The 19,265-nt window shown below is 56.1% G+C and overlaps 10 protein-coding genes across 10 annotated transcripts; 5 read left to right on the top strand and 5 right to left on the bottom strand.

Annotated features, from left to right (window-relative positions):
- Window positions 1-6: 6 nt before the first annotated feature.
- On the top strand, window positions 7-2,423 carry IWZ02DRAFT_50179 (oligomeric Golgi complex subunit 6). Its single transcript, XM_066770287.1, has 2 exons — window positions 7-458; window positions 508-2,423. Exons 1-2 carry the CDS (start codon window positions 183-185, stop codon window positions 2,290-2,292), a joined length of 2,061 nt encoding a protein of 686 aa, XP_066620429.1. The 5' UTR covers window positions 7-182; the 3' UTR covers window positions 2,293-2,423.
- On the bottom strand, window positions 2,371-2,909 carry IWZ02DRAFT_50345 (bola protein). The gene is made up of 2 exons (XM_066770336.1): window positions 2,697-2,909; window positions 2,371-2,627 (listed from the first exon to the last, which is right to left on the bottom strand). Exons 1-2 carry the CDS (start codon window positions 2,821-2,823, stop codon window positions 2,449-2,451), a joined length of 306 nt encoding a protein of 101 aa, XP_066620428.1. The 5' UTR covers window positions 2,824-2,909; the 3' UTR covers window positions 2,371-2,448.
- A 64-nt stretch (window positions 2,910-2,973) lies between these two features.
- On the top strand, window positions 2,974-4,649 carry IWZ02DRAFT_50181 (GTP cyclohydrolase 1 type 2/Nif3). Its single transcript, XM_066770288.1, has 6 exons — window positions 2,974-3,181; window positions 3,232-3,275; window positions 3,336-3,461; window positions 3,517-3,605; window positions 3,660-3,886; window positions 3,934-4,649. The coding sequence occupies exons 1-6, from the start codon at window positions 3,084-3,086 to the stop codon at window positions 4,490-4,492; spliced, it is 1,143 nt and encodes a 380-aa protein (XP_066620427.1). The 5' UTR covers window positions 2,974-3,083; the 3' UTR covers window positions 4,493-4,649.
- A 188-nt stretch (window positions 4,650-4,837) lies between these two features.
- Window positions 4,838-5,440, top strand: IWZ02DRAFT_492812 (40S ribosomal protein eS28; the record flags this gene model as incomplete). The annotated part of the gene is made up of 4 exons (XM_066769880.1): window positions 4,838-4,898; window positions 5,049-5,098; window positions 5,194-5,227; window positions 5,379-5,440. The coding sequence occupies 4 exons, from the start codon at window positions 4,838-4,840 to the stop codon at window positions 5,438-5,440; spliced, it is 207 nt and encodes a 68-aa protein (XP_066620426.1).
- Window positions 5,441-6,646: 1,206 nt separating this feature from the next.
- Window positions 6,647-8,710, bottom strand: IWZ02DRAFT_458433 (uncharacterized protein). The gene is made up of 2 exons (XM_066768009.1): window positions 7,828-8,710; window positions 6,647-7,771 (listed from the first exon to the last, which is right to left on the bottom strand). Exons 1-2 carry the CDS (start codon window positions 8,362-8,364, stop codon window positions 6,740-6,742), a joined length of 1,569 nt encoding a protein of 522 aa, XP_066620425.1. The 5' UTR covers window positions 8,365-8,710; the 3' UTR covers window positions 6,647-6,739.
- Window positions 8,711-9,230: 520 nt separating this feature from the next.
- IWZ02DRAFT_50243 (uncharacterized protein) lies at window positions 9,231-10,373 on the bottom strand. Its single transcript, XM_066770302.1, has 3 exons — window positions 10,215-10,373; window positions 9,941-10,153; window positions 9,231-9,849 (listed from the first exon to the last, which is right to left on the bottom strand). The coding sequence occupies exons 1-3, from the start codon at window positions 10,225-10,227 to the stop codon at window positions 9,365-9,367; spliced, it is 711 nt and encodes a 236-aa protein (XP_066620424.1). The 5' UTR covers window positions 10,228-10,373; the 3' UTR covers window positions 9,231-9,364.
- Window positions 10,374-10,399: 26 nt separating this feature from the next.
- On the bottom strand, window positions 10,400-12,882 carry IWZ02DRAFT_458429 (uncharacterized protein). Its single transcript, XM_066768008.1, has 2 exons — window positions 10,643-12,882; window positions 10,400-10,587 (listed from the first exon to the last, which is right to left on the bottom strand). The coding sequence occupies exons 1-2, from the start codon at window positions 12,516-12,518 to the stop codon at window positions 10,520-10,522; spliced, it is 1,944 nt and encodes a 647-aa protein (XP_066620423.1). The 5' UTR covers window positions 12,519-12,882; the 3' UTR covers window positions 10,400-10,519.
- On the bottom strand, window positions 12,883-14,818 carry IWZ02DRAFT_458419 (uncharacterized protein). Its single transcript, XM_066768007.1, has 5 exons — window positions 14,655-14,818; window positions 14,276-14,509; window positions 13,673-13,758; window positions 13,324-13,619; window positions 12,883-13,272 (listed from the first exon to the last, which is right to left on the bottom strand). Exons 1-5 carry the CDS (start codon window positions 14,663-14,665, stop codon window positions 13,093-13,095), a joined length of 807 nt encoding a protein of 268 aa, XP_066620422.1. The 5' UTR covers window positions 14,666-14,818; the 3' UTR covers window positions 12,883-13,092.
- A 228-nt stretch (window positions 14,819-15,046) lies between these two features.
- Window positions 15,047-15,947, top strand: IWZ02DRAFT_435387 (vitamin-D-receptor interacting mediator subunit 4-domain-containing protein; the record flags this gene model as incomplete). The annotated part of the gene is made up of 2 exons (XM_066766438.1): window positions 15,047-15,194; window positions 15,250-15,947. The coding sequence occupies 2 exons, from the start codon at window positions 15,047-15,049 to the stop codon at window positions 15,945-15,947; spliced, it is 846 nt and encodes a 281-aa protein (XP_066620421.1).
- An 829-nt stretch (window positions 15,948-16,776) lies between these two features.
- Window positions 16,777-19,141, top strand: IWZ02DRAFT_50168 (MBOAT, membrane-bound O-acyltransferase family-domain-containing protein). Its single transcript, XM_066770284.1, has 2 exons — window positions 16,777-17,909; window positions 17,970-19,141. The coding sequence occupies exons 1-2, from the start codon at window positions 16,979-16,981 to the stop codon at window positions 19,028-19,030; spliced, it is 1,992 nt and encodes a 663-aa protein (XP_066620420.1). The 5' UTR covers window positions 16,777-16,978; the 3' UTR covers window positions 19,031-19,141.
- The last annotated feature ends 124 nt before the right edge of the window (window positions 19,142-19,265 follow it).

Raw genomic sequence — 19,265 nt, 5'->3', positions numbered from 1 at the left:
GCTCGCCCCGGTTGGTCTAAGCTCAACGGATGACGCACCGGCAGAAAGGCGAACACTGGGTAACTCATGAAGCTGACCTTGGACTCCACCGCCTGCTTCTCCGCCCGGCAGCTCGGGTTAGTTGCTCCGTAGGAGAGCTTCCGACCCGACATCCCCGGACGACACCGTGACCATTCCGCAAAATGTCAAGACCTGGCTTGCAGAGCCGTCCTTCTGGCGACTTTGGCGATACTTCTCTGCCAGGAGCTGGCCAGAGGTCGATCGCACTCTCTACCAGGATCTCGTCTGTTCTGTCCGCTTCCTATGCCGACCTCGAGATTCGCGATGCCCTGGAGACGCTCGATGCTCGCAATGTCAAGAACACGCAGGACATGCGCCGCCAGCTGAGGCTCGATGTCCAGCGCGAAGTCATCCAGTGTAATGGTGAAATTGTCCAGGATTTTGGAAAGGTGGCCGAGGTTGTTATTTTCCATGTTCAACCAGTCCCACATGACTGACCACTTACAGCAATTGCGTCGCGTTGGTACCGCCATCAATGCTTTGAACCAATGTTGCGCTGATATGCGCGCGCAAATATCGGCTGCTCACGACGAGACAAAGCCAATGCTGGATGAGACATCCACATTGATGAATCAAAAGACCGACATCGAAAAGAAACAACGACTCCTGGACGCTCTCAAATCTCACTTTATTCTCTCGGATGATGAGCTCGTCACCCTCACCTCGACCGTGGAACCTGTGAACGACGACTTCTTCCAGCTTCTGACTAGAGTAAAGAGGATTCATCACGACAGCCAGTTACTCTTGGGCACTGAAGATCAGCGACTGGGACTAGAAGTCCTCGAGCAAAGCTCCAAGCATCTCAGCGCAGCCTTCCAGAAGCTTTATCGTTGGGTCCAGCGCGAATTCAAGACGCTGGATCTTGAAAACCCGCAAATCAGCGCGTCTATCCGCCGCGCACTACGAGTGCTGGCCGAAAGACCGCCATTGTTCCAAAGTTGCCTTGACTTTTTCGCCGAGGCCAGGGAGCACACGCTGTCGGATTCGTTTTACTCTGCTCTCACCGGATCCTCTCCAGAAAGCGACGTCACGAAGCCGATCGAATTCCACGCCCACGACCCGCTCCGCTATGTGGGAGATATGCTGGCCTGGGTACATTCTACCACTGCATCTGAAAGAGAGGCCCTCGAAGTACTTTTCATCTCCGAAGGAGATGAGATCGCCAAGAGCATTCAGCTAGGCCTTGAAAGCGAACCCTGGCTGCGTGGTGAAGAAGGAGAGGAGATCTTTGACGGCAAAAAAGCACTCCACGAGCTTGTCAGCCGTGATCTTGCAGGAGTGGCGAGACTCCTGAAACAGCGGACAGAGCAAGTAGTGCAAAGCCACGAGGACGCTGTACTGACGTATAAGATTGCCAATCTTCTTGGCTTCTATCACGACACTTTCTCAAAACTGATCGGAGCCGATTCTGCGATACTCGAAGTCCTCGGGAGTCTCGAAGAGTCGGCACTTCGACAATTCAGATCCAACATGAGAGATCATGTGGCCAGTGTCCAGAGTGACCTGAATGTCGTCCCCGCAGACCTGACGCCGCCCGAATTTTTGGACGAAGCATTGGAAATGCTCAAGGCGCTCCTCAAAAGCTACGACTCGTCTATGACGGCATTGGACAATCGCGAAAGGGGATTCCAGCATGTGCTCACAGAGGCTTTGGATCCCTTCTTGAGCGGCTGTGAGAATCTCTACAAAGGGCTCCGAGAGCCAGATAACGATGTGTTTGCCACCAACTGCTTGTTAGCAGCTGCGGATGTACTCCGACCTTTTCAGTTTGTACGAGGAAGAGCCCTGGGGATCGAAAAGACGCTTCAGAACCATGCTTCAAATCTGGTTGCGTCGCAGCACCGATGGTTTCTCCATACCTCTGGTCTCTACCCTTTGAAAGCCGTGTTGGACGAGCTGTCTGATTCAACCATGGATATCAAGTCGATACCCGACCTTGCGCAATTTAAGCCGGAGAAGCTGATTGTCGCGGGACAACAATTGGATGACTTCCTCCCTTCGGCCTTGATGGAAGCAATGGACAATGTCAAAAGATTACGCAGCGCGGGTCTGGCGCAGAAGATTACAGAGCAAGCCGCAGAAAAGTTCTGTGAAGACTTTGAATTCGTCGAGAGCAGGATCCTGGCTGCAGATGAATTACGGGTAGTCGAAAATGGTGACGAGGAGCCTAAGCCGGGACTGAGAGAGCTCTTCCCTCGCACCAGTGGCGAGATTCGGGTGCTGTTGAGCTGAATGCAACCACCGTCCGTAGCTTCACGTAAAAATTCCCGATTCTGCAATGCTTCATTCCGGTCCCAAAGCCCGGTCCATTCCAAGACTAAAATGCCGAAATGTGTTCTTAATTTTCTTCTCCTTTCCCGCCAAATGCAGTGAAATCGACGTCGTCCCTCAGGCCTGTGCCTGCTTCTTCTCCCACTCCTCAGGAGTATGGCACTTGGGAGTCCAGGCGTGTATGGCAGCAATCTCGTCCTTTAGCGCGGCGTTGACCAAGCGATGGCGGGCGAGGGTCGTCTTCTTGGCGAACTGGGGGGACACGATAATGGCTTCGAACATCTGACCGCAGCCACCTACCACAGAAGACGCAGTCAGTCAGTGAGGAGGAAGCAGGACAGCCGGGTCGTGGTGGAGACGCGCACCAGACATGTCTATAATGTCGACATGGACCGCGCCGAGTCTCTGCTCCAGGGCCGCCTTCAGATGTTCGGGTGTGACGCCGGACGACATTTGGTTCTGGGTGACTTCGGCATCAGATCGCGCGCTCATGGTCAAACGGGGTTGGCGGTACTGGGGACAGGACCGTGAAGGTTGGGAGAGGATCAGATAATGGGCAAAATCAGATCTTGGTCGGCGTCAGCGTGAGCGGGAGCACAGCGGGAGGGAGATGACGCGAGCGCTCTCCGGGTCGTCGATGCGCGCAGGGATGCCTCGGATCAATCTATCGATAAGATTTGAGCTGCTCGTATACAGAGCGCGTCAGTCCAACACATTGTCGCATCTTTCTTTTCCTCCTCTTCAACTCTGACATGCTCTCGCCTGGATTGCTACGCCGTTCCCTCAGCATGAGCTCAACCGTCACCTCTGCGCCCTTTTCGCGGGCCGTCGTCCATGCCATGCGCAAGCTGTAAGTTTTGTTGCAACCTATGTCAAATTTATGCTGACGCTGCATGGTAGCTATCCAGAAGCTTTGGCAGACAAGAGCTGGGACAACACTGGACGTGAGCTTGATCACAAGGCAGCCTGATTCTGTCGCACACCCTAACACTCTATTCTTCTAGTGCTCTTGGAAGCGCCGTTCAATCCGAAAAATCGCAAAAATAACTCGGTCTTGCTTGCTGTCGACCTGACAAAGGCTGTTGCCGATGAAGCAATTGAGCGGCAAGACTCGATTATTGTGGCCTACCGTCAGTCTTACTCCAAGTTTGTCAATATAAGCCTCCTGACAGGTCCTAAGCGCAGATCCAATCATTTTCAGAGGTCTCAAGTCCCTGACTCTGGCCAACACCCAGCAACAATCTTTGCTGAGGCTCGCTGCTGAAGGAATCAGTGTATGCAAAACTTACTCTTGGACTCGTGAAGAAAATACTGAATAAAGAATCTAGGTCTACTGCCCTCACACCGCGGTCGATGCCGCACCTGGCGGACTCGGCGACTGGCTCGCAGACATTGTGACTGGAACGCCAGCTGACTCGACCAGCTCCTCCAAGCAGTCGCAGGCCACTACACCTCTGACCGACTTGAACGATCCCTTTATTGGCGAGCGTCCTTACTACCAGCTGAGGCACCACCCTTCTCAGCGGAGCTTGTCCCAAGTCGGAGACCTCACTCTGTCAGTATTTTTCAGACTCCAAGGCGATCTATACTAATAGTGAGCAGCGCTACCACACCGCACACGCGCGAAGCAATCACCCCTGTGACCAATGTGCCAGGCGTTGAAGGCGCTGGCATGGGTCGCGTTGTGCGCTACGAAACTCCCCAACTGCTCACATGGATCATCGACCGCATCAGCAGAGGCATGGGCAACCCCAAGGCTTTCACGATTGCTATTCCACAGGGCAGTAGCCTCGAGGACTTGACCATCTCTAGCGTCGGCATCTGCGCCGGCAGCGGTGGGTCGCTGTTCTCTGGGCTAAACGTCGATTTGCTCTTCACCGGAGAGCTTTCGCATCATGAAGCGCTTGCTGCAATTGAGAAGGGCCAGGTTGTCATCACGCTGTTCCACTCTAACACGGAGAGAGGCTACTTGCACAATGTGCTTAAGCAGCAGCTTTTGACCCAGGTGAGAGAGGAGTGGGAATATCTCAGGAGCGAGGAGAAAGGCAGGGGAGATCTCGACAGCTTGACGCTGGCCGCGCTTGAAGATGACTTTGCGGCTGTCGAGGTCAGCGAGAGAGATAGAGATCCGTACGGCATTGTAATAGCCCAGGAGCAGTAGACGCCCCTCCTTGAGGAGGTAGTTGTGACGAATGGTCCGGCGCACACAAACTTGACGTTTACCTGTCGAGACTCGGTAGGAAAATAAACAAAAAGCAACAATCAATATTGTCGTGCAAAGAGTAGTCGTCGTCAGGTCCAGGGACCACCCTAAGCAGTCCGTCGTCTCTCGCTTATCGAACCTATCGCGCCGATACACTCCCGAAGCCAGCCCGCAAAAATCGTCGAAATCCGCCCACACATCCAGCGCCCGCAACAGCCGACGACGACCAACCGCCCCGACGACCGACTACCCTTCGACGACTCCCTCGCAGCCTCAATCCCACGAAGCGCACATTCGTAAAAAATGGACTCCGCCAAGGTTCCCGTCAAGCTTGTCAAGGTCACCCGCGTGCTGGGCCGCACTGGTAAGACGACGAAAAGCTCCATGCTCAGGACGCGCGCCGCCGTCGCAGGACGACGCAATACTGCTGCTGCGCGGCGGCGGTAGCAGCAGTCTTGTTTAAATTTTTTTTTTTCTTGAGAGAGCACGGATGGCTGATGCTGTCGTTTTCTAGGCTCCCGCGGTGGTGTCACTCAGGTCCGCGTCGAGTTCATGGACGACACTGTAAGTCGCAACAACATCTTTTCTCGCGAGAGAGACGGAAATCCTGCGTCGCAGCCGCAACAACGAGAACGCAAAAGCTGACAGAGCCGCTGCAGACCCGTAGCATCATCCGCAACGTCAAGGGCCCTGGTGAGCAATCCAATCCAACACTCGCCGCACCGCACACGATTCAGAAACCTACCCCCAAAACCCCCAAATCATGCAGTCTCGAGACAAGACTCCGAAGCAAAACATGAGAAGAAGAACAAGACTAACGCAGCTGTTGCGCCACGAACCACAGTCCGCGAGAACGACATCCTCTGCCTTCTCGAGTCGGAGCGCGAGGCCAGGAGGCTGCGCTAAAAAGCCGCCCGGCGGGCCGTCGTTGTTGTTGGGAGAGGGGGGCTTGTTTTCCTGTCGTGTTTCTTCTCGGAGGGCAACATTGGGGGGGGGATGGTGATGGCAATCGGTTTTTGAACAAAAAGGCTCGGGGAACCTGGGGCGAATCCAACAACAGCCGCAGCCGCAGCCGCAGCAGCAGCAGCAGCAGCGAAGAAAAGAAAAGAAGAAACGACTTTCTACGACAAGGTCGTGTTGGGCTGCTCTCTCTCACTCTCGTCTGGATTCGTTGCTTGTCCGGAGCGTCGCTGGCATCGCATCCATGGCACCATCAATAATCACGAGATGAGATGCTAGGTGTGCGCACGCTGCACGTTTCGGAAAGCTCTGTGCTGAGCTGAGCTGAGCTGAGAGAGATCCGGTGCGCTGGCTGGCTACCTACACTAGGAGGAATGAAATGGAACAACCCGAAAAAGCAAAAAAACGAAAAAGCCTTCAGTGCCTCGCCTCCTCTACCACCATTCTGCCTCCCGTCCCTCCTCTCGGACTTGCGCGTCGGTGAATCGCGGCCGATTTGCGATTTCCAGGATCGAATTGAACCCCTCCCGATTTCAACACTCCATACACATCCTTTTCCGACTGTTGCGCTGCTCCCTCTCTGGCCTGGACCTGGTTCATGCGCCTTTCTACATTTCAATATGCCTTTGACAACTGTCGAACAAACTCATCCAACTACGCCCGCTACGACATAATGGCTAGGCGCTGTACTATTGGACAGCCCGGACAAGTAAATGACTTTCCATCTTCACGACACGTGCCCACTCGCTCGTCAAAGCCCAGTTTCATGTTGCTAGTGTTGTCGATTTATATTCATTCACTCTGTACAGAGGACGCAATTAACTACAAGCCAGCCAGATACAACCACACACCACGCTCCAAATATAGCGTCATCGCAAACTAAGTAAGAGAATATTTTGAAAAAAAGGAAGAAAAAAAGGAAAAAAAGGAAGACGAAACCAACTCAATTTACTACCAAACATGCAGACTTTCTTAACAACCAGGTGCAATCTCAATTTCAATCTTAATCTCATTCTTCGCGAAAATCTCAAAAGACACTCTTGTCTTGTCATAACGCCATCGCCTCGCATAAACGACAAAGATATCAATCGAAAGTTGCTCTGACCGCTCGTGCGCAACAAGGGGGGGAAACGGCAGCGAAACGAGAGAGAGAAAAAAAAAAAAAAAAGAGAAATGGTAAACGTCTTTCTCCTTGTACCTTCTACCTTACGGTAGGTACTGTAGTCTTACCTCAACTCTGCCCCATCAAACCTCCCCCCTCGCCCTCCTTGGCTCAAGCAACAATCGCCCGGACGGACCGCCTTTCTCCAAAAAGCCGTCCGTCCTTGAATGGATGCGGCGACCCCTCAACCACGTATCAGTAACAACACCCCTAAGCGTCTTATTCTGATACGGGCTGCACTTGTTGCGGAACAGCATCGTCCGCGGCTCGACGACGAAGGAGGCCGCGTCGTCGAAGACGGCGATGTCGCCGTCGAACCCGACGGCTAGGTCGCCCTTGGTGTGTTCGAGCCCGACTTGCCGCGCTGTGTTGCGGCAGCACCAGCGCACGACGTCTTCGATGGTAAAGGACCCGCTGCGACGCTGGGAGAGGCCTTCGGTCCAGAGGATGCTGAGGCCGAGTCCGACGCTGCTGACGCCGCCCCAGGCGGCGAAGAAGTCGCCGTCGGCGCCGTCGGTGCTGTGCGCGGGCGCGGTCGCGCCGTGACCGTCCGACAGGTGCGGCGGCAGCAGCTTGAGGTTGGGCGTGCAGGGCGAGTGGTCGCTGACGATGGTCTGAATGACGCTGTCGGGGGCGGGGCGTAGCAGCTCGTCCCAGAGGCCGTCCTGGTTGCTCTGCTCGCGGATGGGCGGGCAGCACTTGTGCCGCGTGTCGCCCTCGGCCACGGCCTCGGCCGCCAGTGACAGGTAGTGGAAGCACGTCTCGGCCGTGATGCGGACGCCGCGCGCGTGCGCCTCGCGCAGCAGTGGGATCGCCTGGATCGCAGACAGGTGCACTATGTGCAGGTCCAGCTGCGGCGCCAGCGGCGCCAGCGACAGAATCTCTGAGATGGCGTACGTCTCGAACGACGGTGGCCGCGAGTCCAGGAATGTCTGGTACGTCGTGAGCGGGCCTGACGGCTTGAGCGGCGGCGCGGCGAACGAGACGTCGTCGCCCACTGACGCTGTGATGGGCGGGATCATCTCAGCGTGGAACATGACGGTCGTGGGCTCGTCGGCCAGCTCGGCCAGCACCTTCTTGATGTCGTCTGAGGAAACGGCTGGGAACTCTTCGACCTGCTCAACGTCAGTACAACGCAGAGAAGGCGACTATGAGGAAAAAGGATACATACGCCGCTCTCAATCATGAATCCCTTGAACCCTCTCACGCCTGCCTTGACCAGCGCCTTCAACTCCTTGTCATTGCCAGGAATGATGCCGCCATAGAAGCCGACATCAACCCAACACTTGCCCTGCGCGGCCTCAACCTTGATGTCAAGGTTCTCCACAGTCGTAGTAGGCGGAATGGCATTGAGGGGCATGTCAATGACGGTGGTGACGCCGCCAAAGGCTGCAGCCTGCGTGCCCGTCCAGAAGCCCTCCCACTCGGTGCGGCCGGGCTCATTGAGGTGGACGTGCGCGTCGACCAGTCCGGGCAACAGGATCTTGGGCGAGTAGTCGACATACGGCGTGCCCGCTGGAAAATCGGAGCGCGGCAGCACCGAGTGGAAAATGGACGTGACTTTGCCTGTGATAGTCGAGATGACTATCGTGGCTTCGGTGAGGCGGCCGGACACGACTGCGCGCGAGGATGCTACCACGGTGATGGGAGGCACGGTTGGTGTCGAGGCGGGAGAGGCCGCGACCTCCTCTGTTGCGTGTGGAGCCATTGGCGGTGGTTGGGTGTCGTGTCCGGTAGAGGGAGAGGCGGGTTGGTAATGTTGCTTGTGGGTTGAAGAGACCAGAGACAACACAACAAGTCGGAGCACGCGGCTGAAAAAGGAAAAAGGTAAGGGTGATTCTGGACTATGATCTACGAAACAAAAAGCCAGCGGTTCTAGGGAAACTTGGAATCCCCCGGAGGTTGAAAGATAAGGGGGAAGGGATAGGAGCAAAGAGGGAGATAAGGACGAGGAAAAGTGATCAAAGGAGAGTACCAAAGCAGGGCCCGGGAAAAAGAGAAAGCCAAAAGGAAATCAGACGAGAGAAATAAGCAGTGTCCGGGGTACGGGTAGTCTGTGGGTTCTTATCAGAGCAAGGCCAATTTTGGAACTGGCAAAAGGGCTAGCCAGCGTACATGTCCACAAGTTTTGGACGGGACCGACCGGCGCCCGAGGAGTCGAGTCGTCGAATAGATCGATGCACGGCTGCACGGCACAAAGACCACGTCCGGCCAGAGTCCATGACAACGAGATGGACCCGGACGGCTGGAAGCGTTGTTGTCGTCTTGCAGAAAGGAAAGTAAGGAAAAAAAGAAAAAAAAAAAAGTGGCGGCCGGATTACTCGAGAGAAATGCAGATGCGGCGTCTTATCGATGAGTGCCGACGCCGACCCGGCCACGTTGAAATCCGATTTGCGTCCTGAAGTTCCCTGCGACCTTCTCCCTCCACATCTCCAGGCCATCCATCAAGGTTCGTCTTGTCCCGTTTGAGCTACTGCACCGCTCAACCACACGCCCGCCGCTCTGCTCGTCGTCTCGTCATGTTTTGATCGAGTAACCAAAACCACCCGCCCGCCCCAGTCTTTTGGTTATGGTTGCCGACATTGCCTCGTCTCGAGCTCCATCTGGACCAGCCTGGCCGCAACCACCACCCTCTGTTGGTTTTCCGCGGACTCTTCCAGCACCGACAAGTGCCACCGCCGACTCGCGGATCATCTTGATGCGCTGCATTAAAGATATCTCTTTTCAATCTTCGCCGACGCCGTCTCCCTGACTTCGCTTCCGCCCGTCAACCATCCCTCCCTCCACAAGCGCTCTTCAGCCCACGTCACGGGCGTCAAGACGAGCGCGGCGACATTGCAAAAGACGGTCGCAAAGAGCTGCCAGAACCAGACGATGACGAAGGCCGGCGGGAAGACGAACCTCGGAAACTCGGTCGTTTGATAGAGGTCGTTTTGACTGGAAATGTAATACCTGCCGTCGCCGACGGCCGAGCTTCCTTGACGGCTGCCGCCATTGGTGCTCGTGCTTCGCGTGCTGTTCGCATCCCCTCCTCCTCCTCCTCCTGCACCACCGACTGCCCCGTCGTGCGGCGAGTGGCGCTCGAGTTGCAGCACTGTGACGAGCGACACCGGGGCGTAGTGGAACGGGATGACCCAGACGCGAAAGATTTGCGAAATGTGCACGTAGAGAATGAGGTTCTGCTTGTCGAATGCTGGACCAGCAAGGTAAGCTCTCAATCGCGGAAGTATCGGTCCGAACCGAACAGGTACAGAGCGACGCGGGATGAGTGCATTAGCACCTACCAACCGAGTTGATGGAAATGTCTACGCGCGGGCTCATGATTTTGTACCAGCGGTAAATTCCATGAATCAGCAGGCGGCTGTTGTTGAACTTGGCAGTCCGACAAAAGGGATGCGTGAATGTGGCATTGCGCGTAAAGAACTTGTCAATCGTCTCGCTTTGTACCGACGGCGGCGACTGGGTCAGAAGACGAATGACCTTCGATATCTCTTGTTCTGGCACCGGAAGTCAGCGGATGCGGTCGACCATGATCAAGCCAGAGAGCAGCAGTAGTACCTGGGTTCTCCATTCTGACGGCGACGAGGTGGAGTCAAGGTAAAGGTGGTTGCGTGCTTTGGAGCTGCAGCTGACACACGCTGCGGCTGCCGGGTTAGGTTGTCTTCACCTTCATGCTCCCAGGGTCGATGGTGCCTGACGTCATCCGAACATGCCACCCAGGGGACCGGACCGGACCCTCTGATCCTTGCCTCGAGAACAACGGCCGCATCACCAACGTTTGGACATCTTGGGACTACTGCATGCTATCAATTTTTCGTTCTTCTCCTATGTACATTACTCGGGAGCTCTCGTGCCAAGCCACCTCAGTCGACCTTGATCGACCCGTATATCTTTAGTACAAACAGCCATGATGCGAAGAAACCAATGGCACCTATCGAAACACGTCAGTCGCCCAATTCCGCAATCCTCGTTGGGGGGACACTTACCGGTGAGTACGAAGAATAGAATGCTGATCAGAGCGCTGTATCCCAAGTACAACACTCCGCTCGTCCAGCTTCCAAAGCTGAGCGCCTTGACCCAGTACAAAAGTGCATACGCAAACACGTACGCCGCGCTTGCGCCAGCAGTGCAAAAGGCCCTCCATTGCCAGTGGTAGTTTTCGGCGCACAGTAGGAAATAAATCATCAAAACCGTAACCGCCGCGCAGGTGATGATCATCAGCCCATAGCAGACAAACAGAAACCCGAACATGTAATACACCTTGCTGAACCAGATGCTGTTCATGATAAAGTAGAGCTCGACGAAGATGGCTCCGAAAGGAAGCACGCCCACCAGCAACATGCTGGGAAGCGGTCGAAGATACCCCGAAGTGGGAGGAATCTGTCGCGGAATCTGGTTGGTGCGCACAGGCGTGTCCACCGACTGGTGCTTGAACCCAACCCAGGATCCCACGAGTGATAATGGTACGCTGATGAGGAACCAGATGCACACAAGAGCAATCATGGTACCAAATGGTACAGCACCGCTGGCCTGTCGCGCCCAGACAAACAAGTTGAGCAGGAAGAAAGTCCCAAAGACCACGGCAGGGAGAGCCACGGGTGTGTACACGAAACACTGTTTCCATTTTTCGCCGTGGAAGAACTTGTACACTCGCGAAGAGGCATATCCGCCGACGAACCCGAAAAGAGTGTAGAGGAGCAGCATGACCGTTCCCAGAGCTCCACGGTTGGACGGCGAAAGAAAGCCAAGCATGGCAAAGGCAATGGTGAAGCCCGCCATCATGAACAACTGAGCGCCGTTGCCAATGAGCACTGCGAGAGCCAGCGGATTCTTAGGAGGCCTGAAGACATCTCCATGCACCAGCTTCCAGCCTGAATCTTCTTGGACTCCCTCATCTGCCAAGCTGGTGCCTGACAGGTCTTCCAACGCAAATTGCTCGAGGCGGTTGTATCTCGCAATGTCTTTCCTCAGCGTGCGAATAAGAATTGTCGTGACCATGGTGACCAGGAACACCACAATGACGGCCGAGTTGACAAGGGAAAACCAGTGGATCTTTGGGTCGTAAACGTGAAGATATTTGTCCCAGCGCGTTGCGAATGGCGTGGTCGAGGGCCTCCAATAGACACTGTACGTGAAGAGCACGTTTGTGTCGCCGGTCTCGGACAACACGATGGGGTTTGATTCATCTCCGCACTCTGCCTCCTCTTCGCTGATGTATTTTGAGCCCGAAAGAGAGCGCGGCTCAACCAGGATGCCCACTACGCGGTATTGATTCGGCCCAGCTTGGTGGTAGTCGATCAGAATATCGTGGTGGTTGTTCAATACTGGCTTTCCATCCTTGACTGCTCCTAGTGCAAAGCCTGGACTGTAGAAGTTGGTGCCATCGTTGGGGTCGTGTTTCAGCTGGCCAGCAGGCAGCCCGTCTATCAACCAATTGAGGTTGTAATTCTGCTCTATTCTCAGGTTGACAAAATTGGCGTCCCGAGGCTCATATGTCTGTTCGCGGCATACTGCTTTGCAGGTTTCATTCTTCCTCATGTGCAGCTCATACGGAGACGTCTGTATCCTATCGCCGAACAAGATGCTCCCAAGCGATTCGGAGAGTTGCTTGGCACCACCGCTGGGTTGGCAGAAGTGAAAAGCTTGGTGGTAGTAGTCGAAGGAGAAGACGGAGCGCACTTGGGGGTCATTTGGCGAGTTGGCTGGGGTGAGGTGGTTGACGTGAAGCGGGACTTTGTCTCCCTCTTTGTACGAGGTTGGGAGTACTCCAGGCAGATAGTATGAATGGGCCGGGGCGGGTCCAAAGGCAACGAGGAGGATGGACAGGAGCGCTCCGTACGAGCAACGGTCGCTGAGGCGCATGGCCGACGGTTCGCGGGCAACGGGACGGGGTGGATGTCGCTGCGCAGCAGCTGGCGGCGAATGGTCGGAGTCGCCGCGCGCTCGGCTTCGAGTTGAGGCCGCGGGCGACTCTGGGGATGGAAGAGGATCGAGCGTCCGAGAAAGGGGCCAGGAATTTGGGCGGCGATCCTTGGGGGTTGATCAGGGCGACGGCGAGAATGGAGGTGTTGTTGCGAGAAGTGCGGTTGTAGGTGCAGCGCGAGGCAAGGGGATGGAGAAGAAAGCTGTCCCAAGTCGGATCATTGCCGGGATGGGGCTCGCTGTTCCCTGCCGCGTCGTCATCATGGCGAGGCACCGCCAATCCCAAACCAAGGTACAACACAAAACACGGCGTGTATGTTCAATCGATTGAAAATGGTTTGTTCACTGCGCCATGTAATCGCGTCGTATGCACAGCAGGTCTTCTTCGGACCTCTGTTGCCCAACCCTCTGTCGCAACCAACCAAAAGCTACCTCCCCTGTCGATGCCGAGGGAAAACCGTACATGATATCATGAGGACTAAAAGAAAAACTTCAGAGGCTGCTTCCCACGCGATTACACCAGTCCATCGTAAAGCGATAGCGCCGACACGATCGTCTCGTCCCTCTTGGATCCTTCCTTGAACTCGGCCATGTCCAAGCTGCCGTTTTCATCCTTGTCCATCATTCGGAATATCTTGCGCACGCGCTTCTCGGGAGTATCCTCGTCCTCGGGAAGCTTGACCATGGATCCGACCTGCATTTTCAGTGAGCAGTGCGCCATCCGACAGCCTTGGGCCCAACTCACCATTTTGTATATCGCCTCGACGATTGCGAGCATCTCGTCATAGCTTATCTTGCCGTCTCCGTCAATGTCGTACAACTGAAACGCCCAGTCTAGCTTGTCTTCCATCTTTCCTCTGCTCGTGACGCTCAACGCGCAAATGAATTCTTTGAAGTCGATGGAGCCTGACTTGTCCGCGTCGAAGACGTTGAAGACATAATCTGCAAAGGATGATGGATCACCAAAGGGAAAGAATTGCCGGTAGATTTTTTGGAATTCCTCCTTGGTGAGCATGCCCGACGGGCAGTCCTTGAGGAAACCTGCGCGCTCGTGTCAGCCGCGGCCATCACCCGAGGGGATCTGGACACGGTACCCTTATACCACTGCTGCAGCTCCTTCTTGTCGAAGTGAGTTGCTTTTTGCAGGTCGGTGAGCTCCTGCTGGGTGAGCTTGCTCTGGCTGTGGAATTCAATAATCAGCGTGTGCTCTTGCAACACAATGTCTTTGACCGAGCTCCTGGAGAACATGTCGCGCCGTCTCTCGTTTACGGCGGTTTCCAGGGCGAGTTTGCGCCGCGAGGCATACGAGTCATAGCCGTCGGACCCCAGCTGGGGCGCCTCCTCGCCGCGCGTTCTTCCGACGTTGATGTGGGTGTTGGGAGACTGTAGCAACGGGACGGTAGCGCTGTCGACATCGTGGAGTGAGCGGCTGTGGCCACGCCGGGAGCGATCAGACTTGCGAGAGTCGGCCATGGCTTGGAGACGAGAGGAAGCGGATTGTTGTCGCTTTGGCCGGAGGCTTCATGTTCTGGGTCGTCGAGAGAGCACAGCGACTTCCCCGCCAGACTTGCGGGCAGTAACAGCAAGTTTGGCGCAAGCATCATTGTCGCGCGATCAGGGGCGCCTGCCAGGCTCTTCGAGATGGCGCGCGAGGGTTCCAGGAGGACATGGTCGGGAAAGAAAGGAGGGCAACTTACGATTTACCCATTCTGGCGGAGAGGGTGGAGTGGTCGACGCTGTCGCAGAGGCGGGCGTAGTGATAAAGAGAAGTGCGGAGATGGTGGTGCGGCGATGCAGAGCAGAATATAAGAGGCAGTGCGTGGTGGCAGCAGTAGACGTGTCGTGGCGTGTCGTGGGTTGCTGATGTGCGGTGGGTGGGTAGGGTTGGGTCTAGGGAAGTGTAAGATGAGATGGGCAGGATGGTGCAAGTGCTGGCCCGGCAAAGTCAGCTTGATGGACTTCGGTTTGTCACTCGCGAGTCTTGGGGCGGAGGCGCAGCAAACGCTGGGCTGGGCTGGGCTACGTCAAGGTACCACCGTCTTCCTGACCCTGCGCGTTTCGCCGCTGGTGTTTTACCTGCATGTCATGTTGCTTAGTTTTACTCTGTCGGAAATGCCGGGGACAAGTCACCCTCCTCTCTGAACAAGCCATACCCAGGTAGGTAGGTGTATATTGGTGGTATATTGGGCTGATTTATCCTTTCCATGGCCAGGTCCAACCGGAAGTCTCCAGTCCGCCCAGTCCGCCCAGTCCGCCCGCCCAGCCCGCCCAAGCCGCGTCCGCAACTGCCATGGATCCGATGGCACCTGCAGTTTCCGCGCCCGTGCACCCTGATCACGTGCTGGTCTGGCCAAAGCTTTCGTCCCGGTCACGTCCCTTCCCTTCCGGTTGTGCCTGCAGCTGGAGACGATCCCATTCCATTCCTTGCAAGTCCTTGTCCCCGTCCAACACGACTACGTACACCCACAATGGACGCCCTGCTGGACGCTCGTTTTCAGCGCGTCGAGTCCGCCCTCAATGCCCTCATCGACTCCATTGCCTCCTACAATCCCTCGCAATCCGCTGTCCTTGACCTAGTTGCTGCCGACGAACAGCTCAGTCGCGGTCTGGAACAACGTGCGTTTGCCTGCGCCGTAGCCTACCCGACTTTTTCACTCACATTTCCAAACAGTCGCCGTCCACCAAGCCAACTACCGTCGCATCCTGACATTGCGCCAGTCTGCAGACACACTGGATGCGCAAATCAAATCCACCCTGGGAACCCTTGCCGAAACCCGCAAAGAGCTCGTCGCTCTGCCCGTCACTGCCGCTAGCCCCTCTGCCCGCGACGTTAGCACCGATGAGCTGCTTTCTTACGCAAAGCACATTGGCAAATTCACTGCCCCGCCAGGAATCAAACCTCCGCCCTCGCTGGATCAAGTCCCTCGACCTGAGGAAAAGCCCGACACTGATGTGAACATGACCAACGGTAGCACCGATCCTCAGGCACACCCAGAAGGGGGCGCAGCAGACGCAAAGTCCAAGACTATGGCTGCCCTCAGCCAGGAACAGAAGGCCTGGCTGGCAGGTCTGAGCAACCTCCAGTTTGTGCCGTGGCCGACTGATGACAAGATCAAGCTTGGCGCATTGGGTCAAATACAAACAATGGTGGAGCAAGGCAAGGATCCAGCCGCTGTGCTCTCACTCGAACAGCAGGAGGAGCGGGCGAAAAGGGCAGCCGAGGAAGAGGAGGAGCAGCGCCGCACGGAAGAGGAAAAGCGCAAGGCCGGGGCTGAACAGCGGAGGAGAGAATCTCAACCTTCTGCATCCAACAGAGGGGAAGCTCAAGCAGAACAACCTGCGGTATTTGGGGGATTGGACCTCTACTGATTTCGCCGCGAACGGCGCCTTGCTTCAAGCATGTGCGCCTTCTGCATCAAGTCCACCAATCCAGCGCGTGACCGGCCTGGAGCCCGTTCCCAGAGTTGGTATTCCCCACGAATTCTTAAAAGTCGATAATCGTAGCCTTGTTATAGCCCGGTGATTGCCAAGGCAGCAGAGAGGGCTTTCGAGCTCAAGCGAGCACCGTGAGAATCTCGCCACGAGCCAGAGCGGACATGGCGCATAGCGGAGCAGTCGGCATGAAGATGCGGCCAGCCCGACATGGATTGGCTGAGAAAGACGTCCAACAAGGCTGCACCACACAGTGTAGCCAATGGGACTCTGTTGTGTGTAGCAGAAGCCGCGCGATTCGTCCATGGGCCCGGCTTCTGAGGAAACAGTGTCACGAGGAGCTGTCAGTCCGGATGGCAAGGGACTCGAATGCGGCGTTCCGAGAAATGGGTATCAGGTGGCGGAGGCATCAGCGAGAGCCTCACTGGTAGATGCGGCGCTACGGGCCAGTAGTCTTGCATAGCAGGGTATAGTATGTGGCTAAGGAAACGGCCAGGTCGGAGCAGGCAGGGGAGCTTTAAGCTCGAGCAGACAGCGGTCAGGTTGGAAGAATCCACCACCATCACGACGATTTTGTTGTCACAAGGGATCCTCAACGAGTCATGTCGTGGCCTGGCCTGGCTTGGCCTGGCCGTCAGCCTCGGGGAGCGCGCATCCGAGTAAACAAAAGCAAAACACCATGCCGAAAGGGCTGGAGCCAAGGCGAGCAACTGTATCGTCCAAGGCGGTCGTCTCAACGGAATGAATTGCACCCATCCATTCTGTTCCCTCCCACACCACTGAGTATGTAGCAGCCCTCAATCGCCGGGCTCTAACCGCCTTACGTCATGGTTACCGTACCTCCGCTTGGTTCCTTGCCAGGACCTGACCATCCGCCGGCGTCCGACACGCCAGGCAGGTCCCGTCGAAAGATGATATAGCCACCCTCCCAACGTCCAGTCGCCTGGCTGTTGTGCGCGCGACACAGCATGACGCCCCAACTCTCCTCCCAAGGCTCTGCCTTTGCCACGCGCCCAGCCCTACGTCCTTCGAATACCCCCTCGGACACTCCCCCCTTGCCTCAGGATGCCTCGGACACCGAAGACTATGACGACCTTAGAGACAACGCATCCGCCTTCGCCCCAGGCCACGCCCAACCCAATGGCCATTCCACCCCCGGCCAGCTCACCAATGGCAGCAGCGCGGGCTCTGTCAGTGGAGGTGACAGCCCACGCCATAGAACATACGACGATGTGCGCCCACCCTCGCTCGACGATGCCTCATCGTCCCACAACCGTCGGAGGAGCGTGCTCGTCAATTTGGAGCGCACTCAAAAGAAGGGAGGATACATCTTGACAGCCGACGACCCGGAGATTCGTCGTCTGTTGCGCAGAGGCATCGAAAGGGAGAATTCGACTCAGGACTCGGCCAAAGGATCCAGCCGTGGCCGCTTTCGAGATCTGGTCTTCACTCGTCAATTCTCCACGTTCGATCGTCAAAATGCGCGCAGTCATGACTCGACTTTCCGGGGCTTCTTCACTCTCTTCTGGCTCTCCATGGCGCTCCTTCTGATTCGCATTGCCGCGCGGAACTGGAAAATCTACGGCACGGTGTTTGGCGCCAACGAAATATGGAACATGATGTTTGAGCGGGATGTTGTCGTTCTGCTGGCAACTGATGGCGTCATGGTCGCAGTCACCGTCTTTGGGTTGTTTCTGCAAAGGCTCATCCTCAAGGGATACTTGAGCTGGGAGAGGTCGGGCTATTTGATAGAGCACGCCTGGCAATTATCTTTCCTCGCCATCACTCTCTACTGGACAGTATATCGTGAATGGCCTTGGACGCACACTATTTTCCTCGTCCTGCATTGCATAGTCTTTCTCATGAAGCAGCACAGTTATTCCTTTTACAATGGCTATTGTAAGTCCTGGGTTCAAATCTTTGGTGAACCCCCCCCCCCCCCCCACTGACAAGCCTCAGTGTCGCAGATTTACCGTCGAAAGCAGCTCCTGGAAGAAAAGCTGCGTGAGCTCAAGGACAAGGCGCCGGCTGGTGATTTCGATAGCCCCGTCACTTCGTCCGTTGAGAAACCTGCCCAATCAGACCTCCGCCGACGACGCTGCTCCTCCAACTCCAAGCCATCCGCCAATCTGCTGCAGGAAAAGTCGGCCATTTCCTCCATCGCCGCGGCCATTGCGTCGGGTGAGGCGCTGGATGCAGAGCAGCTCGAGGCCTTTACCCGAGTGATGGAAGACGAGATTGAGAGTCTGCAGACCGAACTCCGGGGCAAGGCGACCAAGGACGAAAACGCGTATCCCAACAACCTGACGCTGGCCAACTTTGCCGACTGGACGGTGCTGCCGACGCTGGTGTACGAGCTCGAGTACCCGCGGCAAGAAAAGATCAACTGGTGGTACGTGGCGGAAAAGACGACGGCAACGTTCGGCGTCATCTGGGTCATGATGGTCATCTCGCAAGCGTACATCTACCCGCCGGTGGCCGAGACGGTGCGGATGAAGGAGGCGGGCATGCCGCTGCGGGAGCGGGCGCTCGAGTTTCCGTGGATCGTCAGCGACATGATGTTCCCGATGCTGCTGGAGCACCTGCTAGCATGGTACGTGATCTGGGAGTGCGCGCTCAACGTGCTGGCGGAGCTGTCGCGCTTCGCGGACCGCGGCTTCTACGGCGACTGGTGGAACTCGGTGTCGTGGGACCAGTACGCGCGCAACTGGAACCGGCCCGTCCACGTCTTCCTGCTGCGCCACGTCTACCACTCGTCCATCTCGTCGTGGCACCTGAGCAAGGGCTCGGCCACGTTTGTCACGTTTCTGCTGTCGGCCCTCGTCCACGAGCTCGTCATGCTGTGCCTCTTCAAGAAGGTCCGCGGCTACCTCCTTGCGCTGCAGCTGACGCAGATCCCGCTCGCCAGTCTGAGTCGCACCCGCTTGTTGAAGGGGAGGGCCTTGTTGGGCAACATCCTTTTCTGGATTGGCCTGTTTGTCGGCCCTAGTCTCTTGACCAGTTTATACCTCATCGTTTGATTATGATGTGGTGGTGGTGGTGGTGGTGGTGATGGCTGGCTTTACTTCTCCTCGCCCACCATTTTTCGGTGTTGAGGCTTGTTGCATCTTCCGCCGTCTTGGCTTCAGGTCGTTGGTTGTCAAGCAAACTCTGGCACATTGAAAAACACACAAAATCAATCAAATGTAACCAACAAATTGTCAGCCTTTCTCCATCAATAGGTGATTGCTCCCGTCCTGCCATGCGTATGAGAAT

Source organism: Phyllosticta citriasiana (assembly GCF_038021145.1).
Source record: "Phyllosticta citriasiana strain CBS 120426 chromosome Unknown IWZ02scaffold_11, whole genome shotgun sequence".
Lineage (NCBI taxonomy): Eukaryota > Fungi > Ascomycota > Dothideomycetes > Botryosphaeriales > Phyllostictaceae > Phyllosticta > Phyllosticta citriasiana.
The sequence above is the reverse complement of the archived record's forward strand: the minus strand, read 5'-3'. Positions and strand labels throughout refer to the sequence as shown.